We start from the raw sequence: 21,618 nt of genomic DNA on the forward strand, positions 1-21,618 counted from the left end.
AAAAGGCCCTGCAAAGGAGAGGTGGATAGAAGGCAACTGCGTGCCCCAGGAGTGTCTTCAGTGGCTTCTGGGGAAGATTCTGGAATTGCATGAAGGCGGCTAGGCTTATTAACGAGAGGCGGCCACGCCTGGAGCTCAGAGCAGGAAATCCACATCGGAGGGCTCCTAGCCCTCTCAGCGCCTCAGGTCCCACAGCCCGGATCCCACGCCTTGGCCAAAGGCGTGGAGCCCTCTGTCCTTGCCGGTGTCCAGACTCCGTCCGTCCGTCCTCTCCCCACTATTCGCCTCAGCCCAGGAGGAGGCGCCAACGCGGAGGACACACCTGCGACCTCTCCGGCTCCTTGCTCCCCTCCTAGTCCCCGCTTCGGCTCCGGTTCCCTCCCGGGCCCCCGCGCACCGCGGCTAGGCTCGCTCCCGAAGCCCGCGGCGGCTCGCGCCCGGCACGGCGGCTCGCGCCCGCGCTCGGCCAGGGGAGCGCGCGGACGGGCGGGCGAGCGGGAGAGGGCGCAGCGCGGCCGGCGGGCCCTGCGCAGCGGCGGTGGCATGGGCGCGGGCACCGGTGCGGGCTGTGGGTGCCCGGCTCTCCGCCCGGCCCGAGCCGCTCGCGTCGGCCGCGCGCCGCAGCCTCTGCTGCCCGCGGGGAGGCGGTCCCCGCAGCCGGCGCAACTTGCCCCGGCGCCTCGGTGAGAGGAGCGCAGCGCGGTGAGAGCTTGCGGGACGCGATGCCTCCGGCCGGCGGCCCCCGCACACAGCGCCCGCACGCGCTGCCCCGCAGCCTGTCCCGCCTGCGCGAGTGCCCCGGCCGTTCCCGCATCGTGCTGGCTCTCGGGGCCACGCAGATGGCGCTCGGATGCCTCATCGTGGCGGTGAGCTTCGCGGCGCTGGCTCTCACCACCTCCGCCCGCGTGCGCCACTCCTGCCCTTTCTGGGCCGGCTTCTCGGTGAGTGTCTGCGGCGGCGGCGCGGGTTGGGACCGGGAGCTGCAGTGGCGGGGACGCGGCCCGCGCCGAGTGGGGGAGCGGACGCCCGGGTCTGGCAGCTGCGGCTCGGTGAGCAGTTTCCAAGTCCGGGCAGGGGAACTCCGGGGACCGCCGCGCATCGCGCTGCCGCTCCAACGCGCTGCGCCCGGAGTTACTTTTCTGAGGGGAAAACAGCCGGGCGCCCTTTCTTCGCCACCTGGTGGGTAGCAGTCGGTGGCTGGTCCCTGCCTGGGACAACTGCCCGGATCCGCACTCGCCGCCGGTGACCGACCCGGGCAGAGGGCGACGGTGACCAAGGCGGCACGGGGGCGCCCGAGCCCAGTGCAGAACCCGCTGTGCGCGGCTCCCTTCGATGCGGTCCTCGCCGGGGGCGCGCAGGGCTGCGGGTCAGTCTGAATGGGACCGATTGGCCCCGCTGTGGCCACTCACCTCCCGGGCTCGGGGGCATCTTGTTTCCCCTAAATCCCAGGACGGTCCGGTTGGACTTGCTGGAGATCCGGAGTCGGGAGTGTGCAATTTGAACTCCGGATTGATTTTCGGGTTCTTGACCCTCAAATGTTCCCTCCAGCAAACATTTACTAAAGAAGCCATTGGTCCGTGATGATTTTCGTTTTTTGGTATTTTGTATCGTTTTGACGAAAGTTGCTTATATTCTATATTAATAAAGCATGGGCCTATGGGAATGGATACATGCAGCACTGGCTTTTATAAAGACCGGCACTTGTTTCGAGAACTCTTGACATCTGTAACTACATTTGGTGGATGATGCACAAATACATTACAGGCTCCCAGTAAACGTTCTGCGTTTAAATTCCGTGTACAAAGACCCAAAAACAAACCTTGGTAATTAATGCTCGCCGTTTGTTCTTAAGTTTTGTAATTAGAAAAAAAAATTCAGTCCTGCATGGCTTTTATTTATTTATTTATTTATTTATATTTAGTTTGGCTTTGTTCTGGCAAGTTCCTTGTCTAGTTTAAAATGAGATCTTAGCAAAACTACCCTCGAAACAAGGATCGATACAGGTGTGGCTGTTCATCCTAATGGGGGTATTAATTTTCAAAGCTTATTTCAGACAGGGGAGGGGGACTCATCTGGGAGAGCGGAATAGGATGGTGGACCATGTGGTCACAGCTCCCAGTGTTCAGATCGATGAGAGGAGGTGGGAGGCAGCCTCCAGGGAGCCGTGGTCCAAACCCGCCTCTATATATAGGCTCCACACATCTGTTGCTCGGTTTTTAGCATTACTTAATATGCGTTGTTTTCATGTCTGTCTAGTGGGTACTGAGTTTCAGCCTGCTGGAACCAGCCTACAGGTGGCAGACTGGTGAATTAGCTAGGCTTCCTGGCTCTTTCCTGAGCCTCCCCCACCTCCTCTGAGCCTTAGCTGGATTCCCTAGGGTGTTGGAAGAGAACTGATTTTATATGGATGGAGTTATATATTATATCATATACATAGCCTCAAAAATAAAACATTAATTAGAGACAGTAGAAAACCATTTATGTAAAAAATACACATCCCCTACATTTTGTTTCAGGAGTTAAGTTAAATATGTAAAACAGTAATGCCCTTTGTGTTTAAAATGCTGTTGTCTTCAACAGCTATAGGTAATTAGTTCTAGTTTCCCACAGTTCTGAGTCCTGTCCCAGGGTTAGGCTGTGGGCTCCCGTTTCTCTGGGCTCTGGAGAACAGGGATGAACCCAGCATAAAATTCTTACACATTTTCCTCCCTTCGTCCCTCTGTCCTTCCTTCTGTATTCCCACAGGCTTCTTTTAACCTTCGTACCTAAATCAGCTATAAGTGTTCTGAAAATTATTTTTTTCTGTGCTGGGCATGGAACATCTCCACAGATACTAGGCATGTGCTCTCCCACGGAGTTACGTCTCCAGCCTTTAAATTCTTTCAATACAGTGAATAGCAGTTTTCACACGTTGTCTCTGCCCTGCAGAAAGAATGATTAGTTCCAGTTGGAACAGGTTCACACGTTGATATGGTTGTGAGTGAGTAACACGGGCTCCTTGCCTTCTCTACAGCCTGCTCTCAGCCTCTGTAGCCAAGGATTCAATCAACACTGAAAATATCCAGAAAACCCTGTATGTACGTGTATGTATCTGGACAGGCACATGTACAGTGTTTTCCTGGCCAGTCCATACGCAAATGATAAAATATAGCACCTGTTTATATGGTATTTGTAGTGCATTAGTTATTCTAGAGATGCCTAGAGATGATTTTAAAGCACACAGGAAAACATGCATGGGTTATATGCAAATTGTGTGACATAGAAGGGCTTTGAATCTCCAGTGTTGGAGGTTCCTGAGATCACTCTCCCATGGTAATGGGTATATTTGCTCTAACTACCTTGAAAGGTCTTTAAGACAGGTGACCAAGATGGCTGGCTTTTATGCAAAGCCACTGGGCTTAGTGCTGGGCTCTACTATATGAACCTCCTGAGAGGATACTGGGTACTTAATTGCTGCCTCGAACTTTTTGATCATCTGTGTTTTAGGCTTGGTAAAGAATCATTATATCAACAGTTCTTGTATTTAGGAAAAAGTAATGTGAAGAAAAACAATTCTCACTTTATTGAGCACTTACTATGTGCTGGACTTGACAATCGCTTTACATGGACCTTTTACATGCCATTTTGTTGGCAGCCTAGGTACAGCCTAGTGGACTGTACCTCCTGGTGCTCAGGGCCTTGGCCAATTCCCTCCCTTTGAATTTCCATCAGGTATCTCACTTGTCTTAGTCAGGAGAATGCCACACTAGCCTCTCTTCAGGGGCTGATCCTCAAGCAGCCCTGGCAACTCCTGATGAGTGATCTGAGAAGAATAAAGAAGACACCAGTAACGTCCCCAAGGTCACTGAGCCTGGATGTGGCTTTGGATTTAGCTGCTCTCACTTTAGAAACACCAGGTGCTTAACTGAAGATGACATTTGACTGTCCATGTGGCAGAGGGTGGAAGAGAGCCTGCTGGTGAAGAAATTGACTTGGCAAGGCGGTCACACCCTCATTTCTTAGGAAAAACCCCAACTATACCTGAAAGGTGAAGGGTCAAGAAATTCGAAGACACATTACATTGGGGACATTAAGAAAACTTAAAAAGTTTGTGTGTGTGTGTGTGTGATTGTGTGTATGTCTGTGTGTAAGATGTGTATATATGTGGGTGTTCATGTGTATGTATGTGTATATATATGTATGTATGTATGTGTGTATATGAATGCTTGTGCGTATATGTGTATTTGTGTATGTGTGCACGATGAGGTGTATGTGTATGTGCTTGTGTGTGTCTGTGTGACTATACGTGTAGGTGTGTGTATTTACATATATGTGCCTCTAGTGTATATGTATGTGTATATGTGTATGTACGTGTGTCTGTCTATGTGTATATGTGTGTATGTGTATATGTGTGAATGTGTGTATATATGTGTGTCTGTGTGTATATATGCATGTGTCTGTGTGTGTATATGTGTATGTTTTTATATCCATCTGTATATGTGTATGTGTTTGCATGTGTGTGAATGTGTGTGTATGTGTGTGTGTGTATGTGTGTGTATGTGTGTGTGTTTATGTATATATGTGTGTCTGTGTATGCACACAGGATTGCCACGTGGAGGTTTCAGTGCCTGGCCACCTGGCCTGTTGCTTTCGGGCAGGTCTGCAACAAGGCAGCACACTGTGGTAGGAGTGTATATCCTGCTTACTTTGAACCGGATAACCAATAGGAGAAGGGATGAGGAAGAGGCTGAGCCCCACTGTTCCCTTCTAGGTCACTCAAGACCTCCCCCTAGGCTCCACCTCCTAGAAATGCCTTTGGGAACTAAGTCTTTATCACATGGGCCTTTAGGGGACATTCCAATTCTAAACTGTAGGAGGGGAGCTTGGCAAAGCTGGAGGCTGGTGAGGTGGGGCAGCTGTGGCCAGAGGTCAGTGATGACAAAAGCCACTTGGTGCTTTGAGCACCAAGCTGGGCGGGGTCTTGACAAGTTGCCTTTGAGCTGAGGCGACTCATTCTTTTCTTTCTAATCTTGCCAGTGCCCAGGCTGCTGAATAAGTGCATTGGAAATCACCTGCACAGCCACCGCTGGCAACGAAACTCAGTCTTTGTGTTCCCTTTAAGAGGGATGCTGCTAGAATTCTAAAAATATTCCTAAAGCAGTATGTAATTGTTGCCATAACTAAAACCCAGGAAATGTACAAACATGCATTCTCTTCTCCATCAGTGCTCTGTCGATAGGTGACTGACACCACCGGTGATATTTAATATCCCTCCTCAAACTTCACAGTCACAAGCATATCAGAATTCTTACATGTGAAATGCTTCCTTTTCTTTTAAGAATATAAAAATGGGAGTCTACCACCCACATTTTACTCTGTAGCTCCCTTTGAAATGTGATGTGTCCTTTGCTCATAACTGGCGACAAACTTGAATCCATTCTTTCAGTGCATGTGTCATAATGGTCCAGACTGCAGACTATTATGCCTTATTCCATTTCTCTGCTGCTGGGAACTTTCTGGTGACGTAGGTTCTATGTGTCTGGTGCTGCTTACCTTAGACACCAGTGTCTGCTTCTGAGAGTGAGCGCTAGAGCGGCTTGTTAGTAGTCAAAGGCTGTTGCGATTGGAATTTTGTTAGGTGATGTTAGATTAGTTGAAGGAAAATCATTCTCACCCCCAGGAGCCCTGCACAAGGATTTGACTTTCTCTACTCTTGAGACATAGGATATTAGCAGCCTTGAGTGCTTTTATTAATCTGATGGAAGAAGATTGACATCTGTTTTCATTTGATGTGAATTTTCATGGCCACTTTATTATGTGTTGTAGATAGCTCTTCACTCGGCTCAGTTCTTGCTGTCTTCTGCAATATTTAAGACATCCACAGTAATATGTTCTTTTCACGTTCAGAGTTTCTGCATCTTTTACCCTTAGTTATCATTACAAAGGTCACCCAGGTAGCCCATTCCCTTCTGATACTTTTTAAATATCCACATATTTACTAATCCAGATTTTTCTCTTTTATTTTGTAGACAGACAGATAGACACAGGCACACACACACACACATACACACACACACACACACACACACATACCACACCACACAGGAGGCCAGATGACAACCTTGGGCATCATTCCACCTTAGATGATATCTACTTTATGTTTTGAGGCGGAGTCTCTCACTGGAGCTCTCTGATTGGATTATAGATCTGTCTGTCTCTGCCTCCTCAGTGTTGGGATTAAGAGCTTGCACGGCCATGCCTGACTTTGTACATGGGTGCTGGGGAAGAACTCCGATTCTCAAGCCTGATCTGTGAGTGCTTTACCACCTGAGCTATGCCCACAGTCACAGAATTTAATTTTTATATCCATGTCTTTACTCACCCAGCATTTTTTTTTTTAACACACTGTATTGAGAAAGCTAACTTTGTTTGCCTTCAAAGTTCCTATGTAAGCAAGTCCTATTTTGGATTCTATTCAGTTTTGTTCCCTTGTCTATTTTATGGTCAAATATTCCCCTCCCTCCTGGCCCACTTTCCGCTTTCTCCATTCTCCACCTCCCTCCTTCAGGTGTTGGGGATCGGATCCCTTACCTTGTATATACGCACTAGGCAAGCAGTGTGCCACCCGACCACAACTCCAGCTGGACAGTGTTGATCATGCTGATCTCATGGAGAGATTTGCTAGCTGCTAAGGCAAGTCTGTCTACACCATTTCTCTGCTTCAAAGTGGACCTGAATGTTCTCTGTCAGTGTCAAACACCTGCCTGTTTCCCAAGGCCGACCTAGGGTTGGAATCATATTACCTGTGTAGGTTTTGGAAGCTCCGAATCTTCCAGGTCGGGACTCTGCTGTGTCTCTTCATTTATCTGCCCATTGAAAACATTTTAGAAAAGATCCCATAGTGATGTGGTCTTCCTGATAGAGTAGTGCTTCATTCTTCCTAGACTTCCATTGAAAATTAAGCCAGTGGGTGAGACCTCAGCAGGAGGAGTTAAAGGATGACGTCGCAGCAGAGAGGACGCACTGCTCCTGGCAGTTCCAGGACTAGATGGGTGAGGGCATGGACTGGCAGCATCAGGATCACCAGGAGTTACTGACTCCTAAAAGTACAGTGGTGGGCACTTCCAAGAGCAAATGGTAAAACTGAAAAGGTCCTCAAGGTTTGTCTGTTTTTTTTTTTTTTTTAATGTAGTTGAGAACAGCAGACCACCTTGGCAAACCTTAAGAGACAGAGCAAGTCCAGAAAGCCTCCTCTGAGAAACCTGACTAGACAGGTGTGCTAACTTGAGCAAGGCAGGAACACAGGTGGCAAGGAGTAGGCTCCGATGGGGGAGGTGAGGTGGAGGAGAAGGAGGAGGAGGAGGAGGAGGAGGAGGAGGAGGAGGAGGAGGAGGAGGAGGAAGAGCCTCCAGAAACAGACCTCAGAAACTGCTCTGTCACCTTTCTGTTAAGGCAGCAGAACACCCGAGGCAGCCACCTTACAAGCAGGAAAGGTTGGAGCTGGGAGATGACCAGGCTGTTTGAGGACTGGCAGTGTAAACCTGAGAACTTAGGTTCAGAGCCACAGCCCCAGTTTAGAACCATCTGGCTGTGGTGGTGTGTAATTATAACACCAGCGTTGGTGGGGCCCTGACGTGTGGATCTCAGGAGTGTGCTGGCCAGATGCCTAGCTGAATTAGGGACCTCTATGTTCAGGGACAGATCCTGTTTCAAAAAATAAGGGGGGGAGAGGGACTGAGGAAGCCACCTGAGGTCAACGTATGGTCCCTAAATGGCTGCACACATGTGTACACACACACACACACGCACGCACGCACATTATGTACTTACATCGTACACATGCCAGAAGATTAAAACGTGACATTTCAGCCTATGCTAGCAGTGTTGTAGGAGCCATACCAGTCAGATGACAAGAGGGTCACTAAAAATATACGTAGAGAAGAGATGGAGTGAGGCAACAGGGATTCAGAAGAAAATGGACTTAGGACTGACTGAACGGTAAGGAGAGCAGGAGCCAATGGATTCCATGAGAACAGAGGATGAAGAGGGGGACGTGATGTGAAGATAAGGATGGGATGAAGTGGAACACAGAAGCCAGGCAAATGGGACCGACACGCGCGGATCCTGTGTGCAGGGAACACAGAAGCCAGGCAAATGGGACCGACACGCGGGGATCCTGTGTGCAGGGAAGGGGAACCAAGCAGCAGGTGAAATAGATCCTTAGAACTATTATGCAAGAAAACATTTTCCTATAGTAAAAAATAATTCTTGAGAGGATCCACTGTGCAGACAGGAAAATCATCAGGAGGCAGAAGGAGTGGAGACAAGGCTTCCAAGACCAAGGTTCAGTTGCGCTGTCTAGCAAACATCCTGAGCTCTGGTCGGCACTTTGGAATGCCATAGCTAGATTCCATGCTGGGGACAAGAGAGTCTGTTCATTAAAACGAGATGGTTTGGAAAGTTTTGAAATGACTACCAACCCCAGCCGGTAGCGGAGCAGAACTGAGGGCCTGTGCCCCAACCACAAGTCCTCTTGTGCCTGAGAGCACTTTCTCTATAAAAAGCAAACGTGGCATCATTTGCCTTGTCTTTCTCTGAACGTTTTGGGAGCCAGGTTTGCCAGCTCGATCTGACATCATATCTGTCAGGTTCAGTGTGCTTTCTCCACTGAAGGGTACTGTCTGATCAGTGCAGCCCTCTCTGGATTCAGAAACCAACACTGGAACAGCCTTTCTGCCCAATCTGCAGACACCATTCCAGTGTCATCGGACGTCTGCACTCTTTTGCTCTCACACTGGTCACCACCCTCAGACTTACAGCTCCCAGGAGGAGTCCTCTGCTGGTTCATCCTAAAAGTCCCTTCCAAGAGAAGCAGACTTTGAACAGCCCGGGTCTGTATAGTTTGATGGTATAAGGAGAATGTTTTCTTCTGTATTTCAAGTTCGTGCTGGGGGATGGGGGGGCATTGGGAGCTTTAAACAGGTCCAACCACACTCTACCTTTGGGCTTTACCAGAGTAGAAGGAGCAAAATGAAGACTGTAGTAGGTTTTGCTTTTTAATAATGGCTCCACACTATAAGGACTTTGCAGGTATACTTTGCGTGCTTACTGATAGTCCAGACCTTGTGTGAGGTTTTAGCACTGCAGTGTCTTTGGTGTGATGGTCCTAGAAAGAAAGATGTTGACACAGCTTCCTCTCAGCTGCTAGAACAGTGGTTCTCAACCTGTGGGTTACAACCCCCAAAGGGGGGGGTCACATGTCAGATACCCTTGCATGTCAGATATTTACATTACAATTAAAGCAGCAAAAACAGTTATGAAGTAGCAATGGCATGGTTTTATGGTGGTGATAGGGGTGGTTACCACAACATGAGGAACTACTGTATTAGAGGGTTGTGGCAGAAGGAAGGTTGAGAACCACTGCTCTAGATCCTTACTCCTTCTTGGTACCCCTGGGGTGGCCACCATAGAGGCTTTCCTTTGGGTGAATGGGGGACACCCTTGGGCTCTTTAGACGCTTCATTTACCTTTGACAAATACCATGATGGCTCAGTGGGTAAAGGCACTTGCTGCTGAGTTTGAAGACTTGCTTGAGATCCCCGAGACCTACAAGGTGGAAAGAGAGAACCAATCCCTGTAGGCTGTCCCCTGACTTGCACACGCATACTGTAGCATACATGCCGCCAACAAACAAACAAACAGACAGACAAACAAACAAACAAAGCCTTATGTACCTTGAGGTAATTCTATAAAGTGGAAGGAAATATTTTGCCTCCCATTTAGAAAGGTTTTGGCCCGTGGTTGGTTGGCCCTGAGGCTGATAAACCTACAGTGAGGAAACATATCATGGGGAATATGTAGTAAGGTAAAACTGCTCATCTGGGGTGTGTGTGTGTGTGTGTGTGTGTGTGTGTGTGAAAGATCTTGTTCTTCCTTTTAAGAGCATGATCTTGCAGTGACCTAGAGATCTCCTACTGGGTCTCAACCCCCAAAGGGTCATATTATTAACTGTGACACCCCTGGGAACAAGGTTGCAGCACATGAGTCTTTGGGGATCACTGAATACTCAAGCTATAGTCTCTGGTGGCTCTAATGGGTTCTATTTGCTCTGCTGGGAACTCTAGCTGTGTACCTTCCTGTGTCCTGGACTTCCTGTGTAGACTTGGCAAGATGAAAATGGAATTTATACACCTGCCTTCTCAGTGTGTCAGAACTACCTGAATTCTATTCCTGCATTTAGGTATCTTAGCCAGTCTTTTACCCTCTGTGTTATTGAGTTACAATCAACAATAAAAATAAAACCATAAGCACTTAAGGTGGCGATGTAGTGTTTTAGTGTATCCCTGTGATGATCGGCCCACAATCAAACTAATTAACAAGTGACAGCAGTGTCCTGTGGGTGTGTTGTGGTGAACACATCAGGGAGCTCCTGTAGTCAGCTTCCAGGATGCAGCTCATCCCCATCGTCCCGGCATGGCCTGGGCACTAGAACTCAGACCTGAATGTTTGTGTGTGTGAGCCTCTCACTTTGGAGTCACGTTTGAGATGGTGGCCTCATGTGCTGATGACCTGCTTGGTTCCTGTCCTCATCTGTAGCTGAGAGGGATCATATTTTACTTATGGGACACAGTGCAGTGAGACAGGCAGTGATTTATGAAGTCAGCTTGGAGGAAACAGGTGTGTAAAATAAAAATACTGGCATTCTTAGGGGCGTGTGTGCGTGCGTGCGTGCGTGCGATACTGGGGGACAGGAAAAGTAAGCACTTCAGCACTTCTCCCTCTGTCTCTGTCTCTCTCTGTCTCTGTCTGTCTCTGTCCCTGTCTCTGTCTCTGTCTCTCTTTGTCTCTCTGTCTCTGTCTCTCTCTGTCTCTGTCTCTGTCTCTCTCCCTCTCTCTGTGTGTGTGTGTGTGAATCAGGGTCTCTTGAAGTACAGGCTAGCTTTGCACTTGCTTATGCAGCTAACTGGGGTTTGCTGTGTACACCTGACCCTACTGCTTCTATTTCTCTGAGTGCTTGGTCTCCTAAAATATGCCACTATACCTGGATTTTCTTCAAATTTCAGACATGTACTTTAAAATACCTGAGTCTACCTTAACAAACCTAAACTTTAAAAAATGTATTACTTTTTTATTATTTTTTGTGTAAATATTTGCCTGTAGGTATGTACATGAAATGTCCATTCTTGGTGTCCATGGATTGCAAGCCATCATGAAGGTGCTGGAAATTGAACCTGAGTCCTCTGCGTGAGCAGCAAGTGCTCTGAACTTCTAAGCTATCTCTCCAGCCCAAATAATGTATTTCAGATGGACATGAAACTCAATTGCTCTGAAATGAATCCTTAAAACTTAAACTGATTCTCTAGTTGAAAAAAAACACATTGAAACACGACGAGACAGTAAACTTTTATTTGAAAAATAAACCTGGCCATCATCTAATTATAAGATTAGTTCAGGCTTGTCACCTCTAATGAGATCAGTCAGAGTGAGTCGTTTGTGTGTTTGGGGTCTGCATCTGTGGTTCTTACTGCAGATCAAAGATGCTCAGAATAAAATTGCATCTGTGCTAAGCGTGTGGTTGTTCTTTGAGTCGTTCCTGAATAATGCACCGAGCAACGGCCTATGTGATGTTTTGTTACGTGAGGCATTGCATGCATGTCATCCAGGTGTGATTTAAAGTACACGGGAGGATGTGTGTAGGCTCTGTGCAAGAATGACAGTCCAGCTCAGTGTGTGTGTGTGTGTGTGTGTGTGTGTGCATGTGCGGGTGTGTTTTGGAGAACATGCTTGAGAAGGCAGACTAAATGATCCAGTGTCCTGCTCCATCATTTTCTGCCCTTTACCTTTGAGGCCTAGGTCTCTCACTGAACCTGGAACTAGGCTGGAGGCTAGCAAAGGGTCATTACGTCTTTATCCCTGACAGTATCAGGGTTGTAGAAGGGCCACACCCAGCTTTTTATATGGATGCTAGGGATCTAAACTTAGGTCTTTAAACGTGTGTCGAAAGTGTTCCTACCAACTGAACCATCTTTCTAGACAAACTATGCAGTTTTATGTAAGAGACTTGAGTATTCTTGGATTTTGGTGCCTCCTAGAGAGTCCTGGAAACAGCCCCTGCAGACACAGAGGAACAGTCACAGACACAAAATGATAACCACAGACACTTCAGGACAGCTCCAGACATAAAGGAGTAGCCACAGGCACTAAGGGGCAGCCAGGGACAGCCATAGACACTGAGAGACATCTGTGGTGGCTATCACTGAACATACATGGCGGTTTGGGGATACAGGTTTGGAGCTCAGCAAAACTGAAAGGACTCTAATGACCACATGTATTTAACATGTTGATAAGCAGCTTGGCCTTGATGGACATAAGCTTACCAAATCTTCTGATTTAACAAACCATTATTTTCTAGTTACATCTACAATTTATTTTCAACCACACACAAAGACAGCATCTCTATAGAAACTGATTTTTTTGATCTCATGTCAGCAGAAACAAAGTATGTTACCACATTCAATATAGACATGATGTCAACAGATCCCCTCTCTTGGCTTGCCAGCACCACTGTGTGCCATTAGTGGGGTTGGGACCCAGTAGTATTACCTCTTCAAACAGCAGGGAAGCATACTTAACAAATACCATAGATTGACAGAGCAGCCAGTCTGTCATGACATGTAGCATACAGTTGCTGCTCAAGGCTGTCTGTCATGTTCTTTGTCATATAGACACATACGTGCAAATACGTATTACATCTAAATACATGCTTAATACACCTACATATAAGTACATATATGCATAAATGCATGGACATAGAGATACATTCATACAAATACACATAGATGCAAGCACATATAAATACATACATGCATACAATATACATATATCCATGCATATATCCATCCACACGAATACATACATACATACACATATAAATACATGGCTGCAATGCATACATATATATTATACACACACTATTACTTTGTTACTGCATGACACTAGCCAATCAACCAACCACAACCATAGAGAAATCCCGGAATATCCTCAGTGCCCAGGGATGTGGAGAGTTACACTCGTGGTTCTTCTAGTAGCCCAGATGCTGCGTGGATTTCAATGACAGGGATGGGATCAGAGTTCAAGGAATGAGGGAGCCAAACGGCGCTCTGCTGTGGAGAAAGAACCTGGCACCATGCGCTCTCTGGCACTGGAAGTGGTGTAGTCAGCCATGTCTTATCCACTGGGGATACTGCCGAAGACTCCCAGGGGATGCCAAAAGTTTGGCGAGTGTCCAGGCTTCTGCGGACTGTGTGTTTCTTTGTACTAACCTTGCACCATAGGCATACCCATTGGCAGTTTGAGATCTAACATCAAACTGGCATTAAATGTTTCCTTTTCAACTCCATGAATAGAAGATCTGTTCTTACTCTACATTGTAGCAGCCTTAGCACATATATTTTTCTTACTAAACGGGGAGTTTTCCGTTGTTTACACAGGGAAGCACTTTCCACCTCCTTTCTGCTGCATCTGAGCTGCCTGCATGACTGCTCTTGTGTGCTGGGGCTGTTACTAAGTAAAAGAATGGTTACTCAGTACAGAGGCTTGATACCACAGCTTCTGACATGGAAACACAGTAGCTTAGTAGCTAGATGGCCACAGAGTCGACAGTGTGGGTACATCGGATGAAAGGACGGTTCCTGTCCCTGGCAGGATGGGGTGGATGGTCTGAGAGTCCACTGCACCGCTTAGTGCGGCATGCAGTTTTAAAATTCACTAATCATCTCTGGAATTTTTTTACTTAGTATTTCAGACAACGATTGAATGTGGGAAACAAATCCCAGGAAGCAGAGTAGAGGCTACTGGATATATTTAAGGACGTGATAATGATCACAATTTTGACTTTAATATGTTGTTCATGGCAATTAAAATTCAGAGGCACAAGCAGAAATGCAAAACCTGAGCCTGAGCTCCTGCTTGCTCTCCTGCACAAAGGTCAGTCTTTCGGGACTGTATTCCTCCTCACTGGCATCCAGAGCATCCTTTATTATTTTATTTTACATTTCTTTTTATTAGATATTTTCCTTATTTACATTTCAAATGTTATCACCTTTCCTTGTTTTCACTCCAAAAACCCCTCGTCCCATGTCCCCTCCCCCTGATCACTCTCCCATTCACTCTTGTTTCCCTGTCCTGGCATTCCCCTACACTGGGGCATCGAGCCTTCACGGGACCAAGAGCCTCTCCTTTCTTTGTTGTCCAACAAGGCCATCCTCTGCTGCATATGCATCTGGAGCCATGGGTCCCTCCATGTGTACTCTTTGGTTGGTGGTTTAGTCCTTGGGAGCTCTGGGGGTACTGGTTGGTTCATATTGTTGTTCTTTCTATGGGGCTGTAACCCCTTTCAGATCCTTGGGCCCTTTCTCTAGCTCCTCCATTGGGGACCCTGTGCTCAGTTCAATGGTTAGCTGAGAGTGTCCCCTCTGTATTTTTCAGGCACTGGCAGAGCCTCCCAGGTGACAGCTATATCAGGGCCCTGTTAGCAAGCGCTTGTTGGCATGCACAAGAGTGTCTGGGTTTGGTGACTATATTTGGGTGTCCTGTCCTGAGCATCATGGACTTCATATCTAATACCACAGATGCACGTCTCATGCCACTGATCTATGGTTGGCGGGTGGTCCAGCCTGTTCTTCCCATCTGGAGCCCTCTCGTTCCAGGTGCATATATATATATATATATATATATATATATATATTTCCCACTTTAGTGTCTTTAGTGTCTCTTCTTAGGTGCTGAGGGCTTGTTTGTTTTCTAACCCGTGCAGTCTCTTCTTTTGAAGGGAACGCCAACTGAGTATCTGACCTCCTGTGTTCACCATGTAGGTTTTTCTTCTCTTTCCTCCCCTGGTTTTCATTTCTTTGCTTTTCGCTTTTCAATCTGGGACATTTGTTCAGATCTATCTTCTGGACCATCTATTGCAATCTTTGATGGTAACTGCACCAGAGACAGCGGGATGAATGATGGAGAGGACTCTGGAGTGTTTGGCCACTGCTGCCGTTCCTCCTAGTTGAAGCCCCTCCTCCTGCGGGGGGGGGGAGGTGCTCACTGGCTTGATGAAGCTGATGCAGCTCAGTGCTCAGAAGGTCCACGGGACATTCTAGGCTCCGCCATGAGGTCCCATGAGCAGTGAATTGTTGCTGGAGAAGAGTTGACTTGTGTGGGCTTGCCTGCCAGTTGTGTAGGGACGGCCAGTGATGTTGCTTTCTGTCACCCACATTGGAGTGTGTTTTTGGGTGGTGCAGCAGCCTTTCAGTCACCAGTCTTCTGTGAACAACCTCCAACCCGCACTCCTGCATCTGATTCCAGTGAGCTCACAGGATGCCTGGGACAGATTTGGGTGGGATTGCTTCTTTGGTACCTCATGTCTCTTCCAGGAAAGTCACAAGACACAGACTGGACAGTGTGTGGTTGTGCTAAACTTTATTAAAGGAATGTGGGGCGGGGAAGGAGACGCACAGGAAGTCTCCGGGTCTTGGGCCACCCATGCGAGGCTCTCAGGGTCCTTCCTAGGAGCAACAGGCTCATCAGAGATGGAGATGTTTTTGCCTTTCTGGATTTGTAGTGAAACCCAGGCTTCTTGACCAATTCAGGCAAAGACTAATAGGAAACAGGTGTAAACTACTATGCCAAACATTTCTGCAAACATCTGACAGTCACCGTGGGCTGTCTCAGATCTTCCAAAGCAGAGGCTGACAATGATTGCTGATTGGTACATCATTCTGGCTTAGCCGAAGATGATGACTGTGCAATCCAATATTTTCCATGTCCAATCATATTAGGGCAGAGGAAGGTCTGTGATTGGACAGGAAAAGGGAGGCGGAGCTAGGAGTTGGGGGCGGCGGCAAGAGGTTGCAGGAGCAGAAGAGAAGAGAAATGAGACGGCTTCAAGTGTGGACCTGTGTGGTATTTACTAGCCACAAATAGCTAAGTTTTTTATAAGGTTAGATATATTGGGATAAAGTTTTTATCAGTACCAATTGGCTCTTAAATTACTGTATTGGCGTCTTGCAAATTGTGAAATTATTTATACATGAATCTGATTAATTAAGCCTTAAGAGTTTTCATTTACTTGGCTACTGGAATGTGGGTCCACCGATGATGGAGAGGGAACACAGCTGGGATGCTGTGGGAGCTAGCTAGAGAGAATGGCTCGGTGGTGATGAAAACACACTGAAGAGGACCCCACTGAGACATGGTGTTGTGGCTTGCCAGGGTGGGAGAGATGAGGGGATCTTTTTTAATATTTCCCGCAACAATCTGAGACTCATACAAGGTGGTGGTTAGGTGCAGCAGACCAGGTGAGTCATCTGCTCTTTCAGAGAGTAGTTGTTTTGTATAATGTTTGTCACTTGCACAAACTAGAGTCACCCGGGAAGCCACAGCCTCAGTTGAAGAACTGATTCCACCAGATTGGCTTGCGGGCTTGTCTGTGTGATAGTTTCCTGATTAAGGATTGATGTGGGCGGGCCCAGACCATTGTGGGTGGAGCCAGTCAGTGAGCGCTGCTTGTGCATGGACTTCCTGCCTCAGATCCCCTGGGTGATGGACTGAGGCCCGCTTCCTTTCCCGAGTTGGTTTTGGTCTAGGTTTCATCATGGCAACAGAAAACACACTAGCACGATAGTCACAGGTACTCTTTTGTTCTGTTTTATATTTTACGTTCATTTTCTCAGTGTTTGTATAACTTTCTGGTTGTATTGTTTGTTCATTTCTTCTTGATAGTCTTAATTGGAATTGAATGTAATACATGTCTTAGTCATACCAGGGATAATTTCTGTTTGCTTATTTTTCTGGAGCTCTTGGGGCTTCATTTTTCTTGAATGGCTTCATGGTTCTCGGCTCTCCTTTGATGTCGGCAGGGTTGCTGTGAAGAGATGCAGGAGCGTTTTCATTACACACTCCCTCTCTCCACTGAACGAGGGCTTAGCTCTGTCTGGCTGTGCCTAGGACTCATGAGCTGGCAAGTTCCACCCGAGGATGCTTGGGCTGGGGCAGAGGGAGACAGTGTAGGATAAGCTGATACACCTGCCCTGCCGTGTGACCTCTTGATTTGGAGACAGAAGGTTCATTTTCTTGTTGAAGGACTGACTGTCCCCTTGGCTTCTGGAACACCCATGAGTGAAGTTAGTGCCCAGGGTGTGAGGGGCTGAGGTCCATAAATACTTTAATACCTGTAGGCCATACAGACTTATGGATACAGATATTGCACTCCTCTAAGGTCTCTCCCCTCTACTACCTCTCTCCGTAACCGATGCTAACTCATTCACATATTCACTTGTCTTCCTTGTCTTCTGTTCCATGGATTGAAGCAGGACTCCTGGGGAGTGGCTACAGGCCAGGGCTGGTTAACGGAGCCTGATTCCAGCGGCCTTCCCTCAGGCATGGCCCCAGTTTCCTATGCATTCTGTGTCTCAGTTCCTGCTGTTCCATGGAAACAGTTTAGCCTTTAATATAGTTATTGGAAGGGTGATATTTCTGAAAACTTGAATTGACCCATTTTTTTTAATCCTTCCTGGGAAGTGTGTTGCTGTGTGTTGTGCCAGCTAAATCAAGGGCAGTTGTTGCTTTGGGAAAGGAGCAGAGACTATCTAGAACAAAGAACTCATTACTCTGCCTGAAGTCCCAAAGCTAACTTTCTTGGGTCTCTAGAGAGACTATAGCCATGAAAAAACAGGATTTATTACAAGGAAAAAAACGAAGATTGTTACAGAAACTTTCCTTTGTCTATTGAGAGCAAAGCTAGAGAAGGCTTGAAGATGGTTTTATTCGTTAGTCCTGTGTTGACAGGATAGGAGACGTGATGGAAGGAAAAGGAACAGGAAGTAGGAAGAAAGGGAAGGACCCTTCTACGGGATCCCCACAGTGACAGCAGATGGGTGAACAGCTCTCAGTGGTGTCTCCTACGCTCTATGCTCTTCAGACTATCGCAGGAGCCGTAAGGTATCTCATGGGTGGGAGAGGCTAAGCCTTCTTCTGCACAGGATAGTAAGTATTTTAGGCTTTGTGGGCTGTGGGGGATTCTGTGTCAATTATTAACTCTGCTGTTGCAATGAGAAAGCAGCCACAGGCTGTGCATAAGTAAATGCATCTCCAGTGCTCAGTAACACTGTGTCAATGCAGCAGGTCAAGGCAGGCAAGTGTCAGACTTTGTCTGACAAATTCTGTCTCTGTCTCTGTCTCTCTTAGAAGGACAATGTTTAATTGGGGCTGGCTTACAGGCTCAGAGGTTCAGTCCATTATCATCAAGGTAGGAGCATAGCAACAGCCAGGCAGGCATGGTGCAGGAGGAGGAGAGAATTCTACATTTTCTTTTTCTTTTCGTTTTTCTTTTTATTGGATATTTTCTTTATTTACATTTCAAATGTTTCCCCCTTTCCAAGGCTCCCCTTCAGAAACCCCCTATCCCATACCTCCTTTTAAAATCCTTGGGGAGAGTGGACACCTGAGTGGTGACTGAGCATAAGGCTGGCGGACAGGCAGACAGTCCGGGATCTGAAAATGGAATTCAGTAGGGATAGAAACAGTGAAGACGACTCAAGCTGAAATCAAGGGACAATTGAAAAAAAAAACTGAACATTCAACTAGGAAGTTTAAAAGGAATCATTACAAGTAGACTGAATTAAGCAGGAGAGGATATCAGGATACAAAGATAAAGTAGAGGATCTATAACAAATAAAAACGGAATATAAAAAATTAAGATGTAGGAAAGGAACACACAGGAAATGCAGGACACCATGAAAAGACTAAGACTTCAAAATATAGGCAGGGATGAGGAAGACTATCCCAAGTCAATGGTAAGGACCAGTTCTTTAACAAGATCATAAATGAAAACTTCCCCTAGCTAAGCAAATACACATCATACAGGTACAAAAACCACACAGCACACCAAATAGACACCACGGAGAAAGAAAATCCCCAGTGTATCATAGTTAAAACATTAAGTATACAGAGAAAAGAAAAATATATTGAAAGCTACAAGAGAAAAAAGCACAAGTTGCATATAAAGGCAAACCCATCAGACTAATAACAGCTAATTTCTCCGTTGAAGCTTTGAAAGACACAAGAGCGATGCATTCCACACCTTAAACAGGCATGAAGGCCAATCTAGACTAATATGTCCATCAATATATCTGTTGAAGGAGAAAAAAAACTCTTCACAAAACAAACAGCCTAATATATATATATATATATATATATATATATATATATATATGTGTGTGTGTATGTGTGTGTGTGTGTGTGTGTATATGTATGTATATATGTGTGTACACACATACACACACACACACACACAAACCAAACATGGAGAAAACAAAGAAGGCTGAAGAAAGAGATAAACGCAACAGCATGGAAAGAAATATGAAGCCATAATTATGAAAACAAAAAGTACCACTGTGAACACCACCACCACCAAAAAAAAAAAAAAAAAAACCAAAAATCAAAAAATAAAACAACAAAAACCTCCCCCCACACAATGACCACAATTAACAGAAACATTTCACTAGTAACTTTAATGGCCTCAGTTCTACAATCAAAAGACACAACTGACAGAATGGATCAAGAATCAAAAAATATCACATCCATTTTCTACAAGAAATATATCCTTCTGCGTTCTGCCTCTCCACCAGGGGTGTCCAGATACCACCAGCACACTGGCCTAGAGAAGGCAGAGCAAAGTCCGGAAAGGGAGTCCACAGCTTGTGTTTCCCTTAGGGGCATCAAATGAATCCTGTGGTTCCCGGTCTCTTCTCTGGGTACCCAGGCACTGCAGGTGTACTGCCTGGAAGTCCAGGGTCCATGTTTCCCCTCCAGGGCATCTGTCCATCAGGCAGAATGGGAAAAGCTGAGCCAAAGACTAGCAGGGTCCAGTCTGATTGGGAGTGAGTGCTGAGTACCAGGGAAACCCTTCCTCTGGAGTTTTTTAGGTGAAGGCCTTCCCTGTGGCAATCTTAATGAAGCACCTCTCTGAGATAATCCTCGTTTGTTCATATTGCTTTATTGGAGGTAGATGTGCATGAATGCATACATTTTATTTAGGGTGACCCAGGGATTATATACCTCTTGGGGAAGGGGTATACTCCTTGTGAGGATACCCAGGAAGGGAAGATCACAGGTGGAAGGCTCAAGGCTATCTAGATGCCTTAGTAGCATGGAGAAGAAGTCCAGGTGCAGTGTCACCTGACTGTGTACATGTGTTCCTTTAGGTTGGTGGCCTCAGAGTAGGCATTGGGGGCTGTGAGGGGACAGCTTCTACCATCTCAGATCTAGATCCCACCAGTTCTTATGCCTGTATGCTAGCAGGGTTCCACATACCCAACAGAAATATATCTTAGCTTTAAAGCTAGGCCACCTTGAATAAAAAGATGGATACAAACACTCTAATCAAATGGAACCAGGAAGGAAGCAGGTGACAAAATAGACATCAAACTGAAACTAGTCAGTAGAGATAAAGAAGGACACTTCATTCTGATCAAGGGAACAGTGAATCAAGAGGACCTCACTGTGTGCTCCACTATGTTCACAGCAGCCCTATTTATAATAGCGAGAAGCTGTAAAGAACCCAGATGTCCCTCAACGGAGGAATGGATAAAAAAAATGTGGTATATATACACATTGGAGTACTATTCAGCCATTAGAAACAATGAATTAATGAAATTCTTAGACAAATGGATGGAGCTGGAGAACATCATACTAAGTGAGGTAACTCAGTCTCAAAAGATCAATCATGGTATGCACTCACTAATAATTGGATATTAGCCTAGAAAATTGGAATACCCAAGACACAATCCACACATCAAATGATGTCCAGGAAGAATGGAGGAGTGGCCCTGGTTCTGGAAAGACTCAGTGTAGCAGTATAGGGCAAAACCAGAACAGGGAAGTGGGAAGGGGTGGTTGGGGGAACAGGAGGAGGGAAAAGGGCTTATGGGACTATTGGGGAGTGGGGAGCCAGGAAAGGGGAAATCATTTTAAATGTAAATAAAAAATACATCTAATAAAAAAACACACATATAAATTATATATGCAGTCTGGTGCACCCAATTTCATAATAAATACCACCAGATACAAAGACGCAGTCTAACATCAACCTATCAATGGCAACAGTTTCGGTGCTCTACTTTCTCCAATAGATAAATCGTCCAGCGGAAAGCAGAGAAACATCAGAATCCATTGAAATCAGTCTTAGCCAGCAGCACGTCGAAGCTTTTCTGAAAGAGATCATATCCTGGCATACAAAACAAGTCTCCGAAAATTCAAAAAGATTGAAATAACTTAGTATTGTCAATGCAATGCAATATAACTCAAAATTGACTGGAAAAAATCCTCCAGTAAATACACAAACTCATGAAGATTAAACAACACATTATAACGATGACTAGATCAAAGAAGAAACCGGGAAAGGAATAAAAATTTCCTGAACGAAATGAAAAACGAGAACACAACACAGCAGAGTCTCTAGGAGCCGTGAAAGCTGTCCTGGGAAGGAAATTTATAACTCTACGTGCTTACATGAAAGAGTCAGGGAGAACACAAATAAATGACTTAATGATGAAACTCAAAACTTGAGAAAAACAAGAACAAACTGAA

The 21,618-nt window shown here is 46.2% G+C and overlaps 1 protein-coding gene across 1 annotated transcript in view; it reads left to right on the forward strand.

Moving 5' to 3' along the window:
* The first annotated feature begins 722 nt into the window (after positions 1-722).
* Positions 723-21,618, forward strand: part of Entrep2 (endosomal transmembrane epsin interactor 2) — a 424,545-nt gene continuing 403,649 nt past the window's right edge. Inside the window, exon 1 of the mRNA XM_052161367.1 lies at positions 723-941. Coding sequence (XP_052017327.1) covers positions 723-941 — 219 coding nt within the window. The remainder of the gene's footprint in view (positions 942-21,618) is intronic.

This window comes from Apodemus sylvaticus, chromosome 1, assembly GCF_947179515.1.
Source record: "Apodemus sylvaticus chromosome 1, mApoSyl1.1, whole genome shotgun sequence".
NCBI classification, from domain to species: Eukaryota; Metazoa; Chordata; class Mammalia; order Rodentia; family Muridae; genus Apodemus; species Apodemus sylvaticus.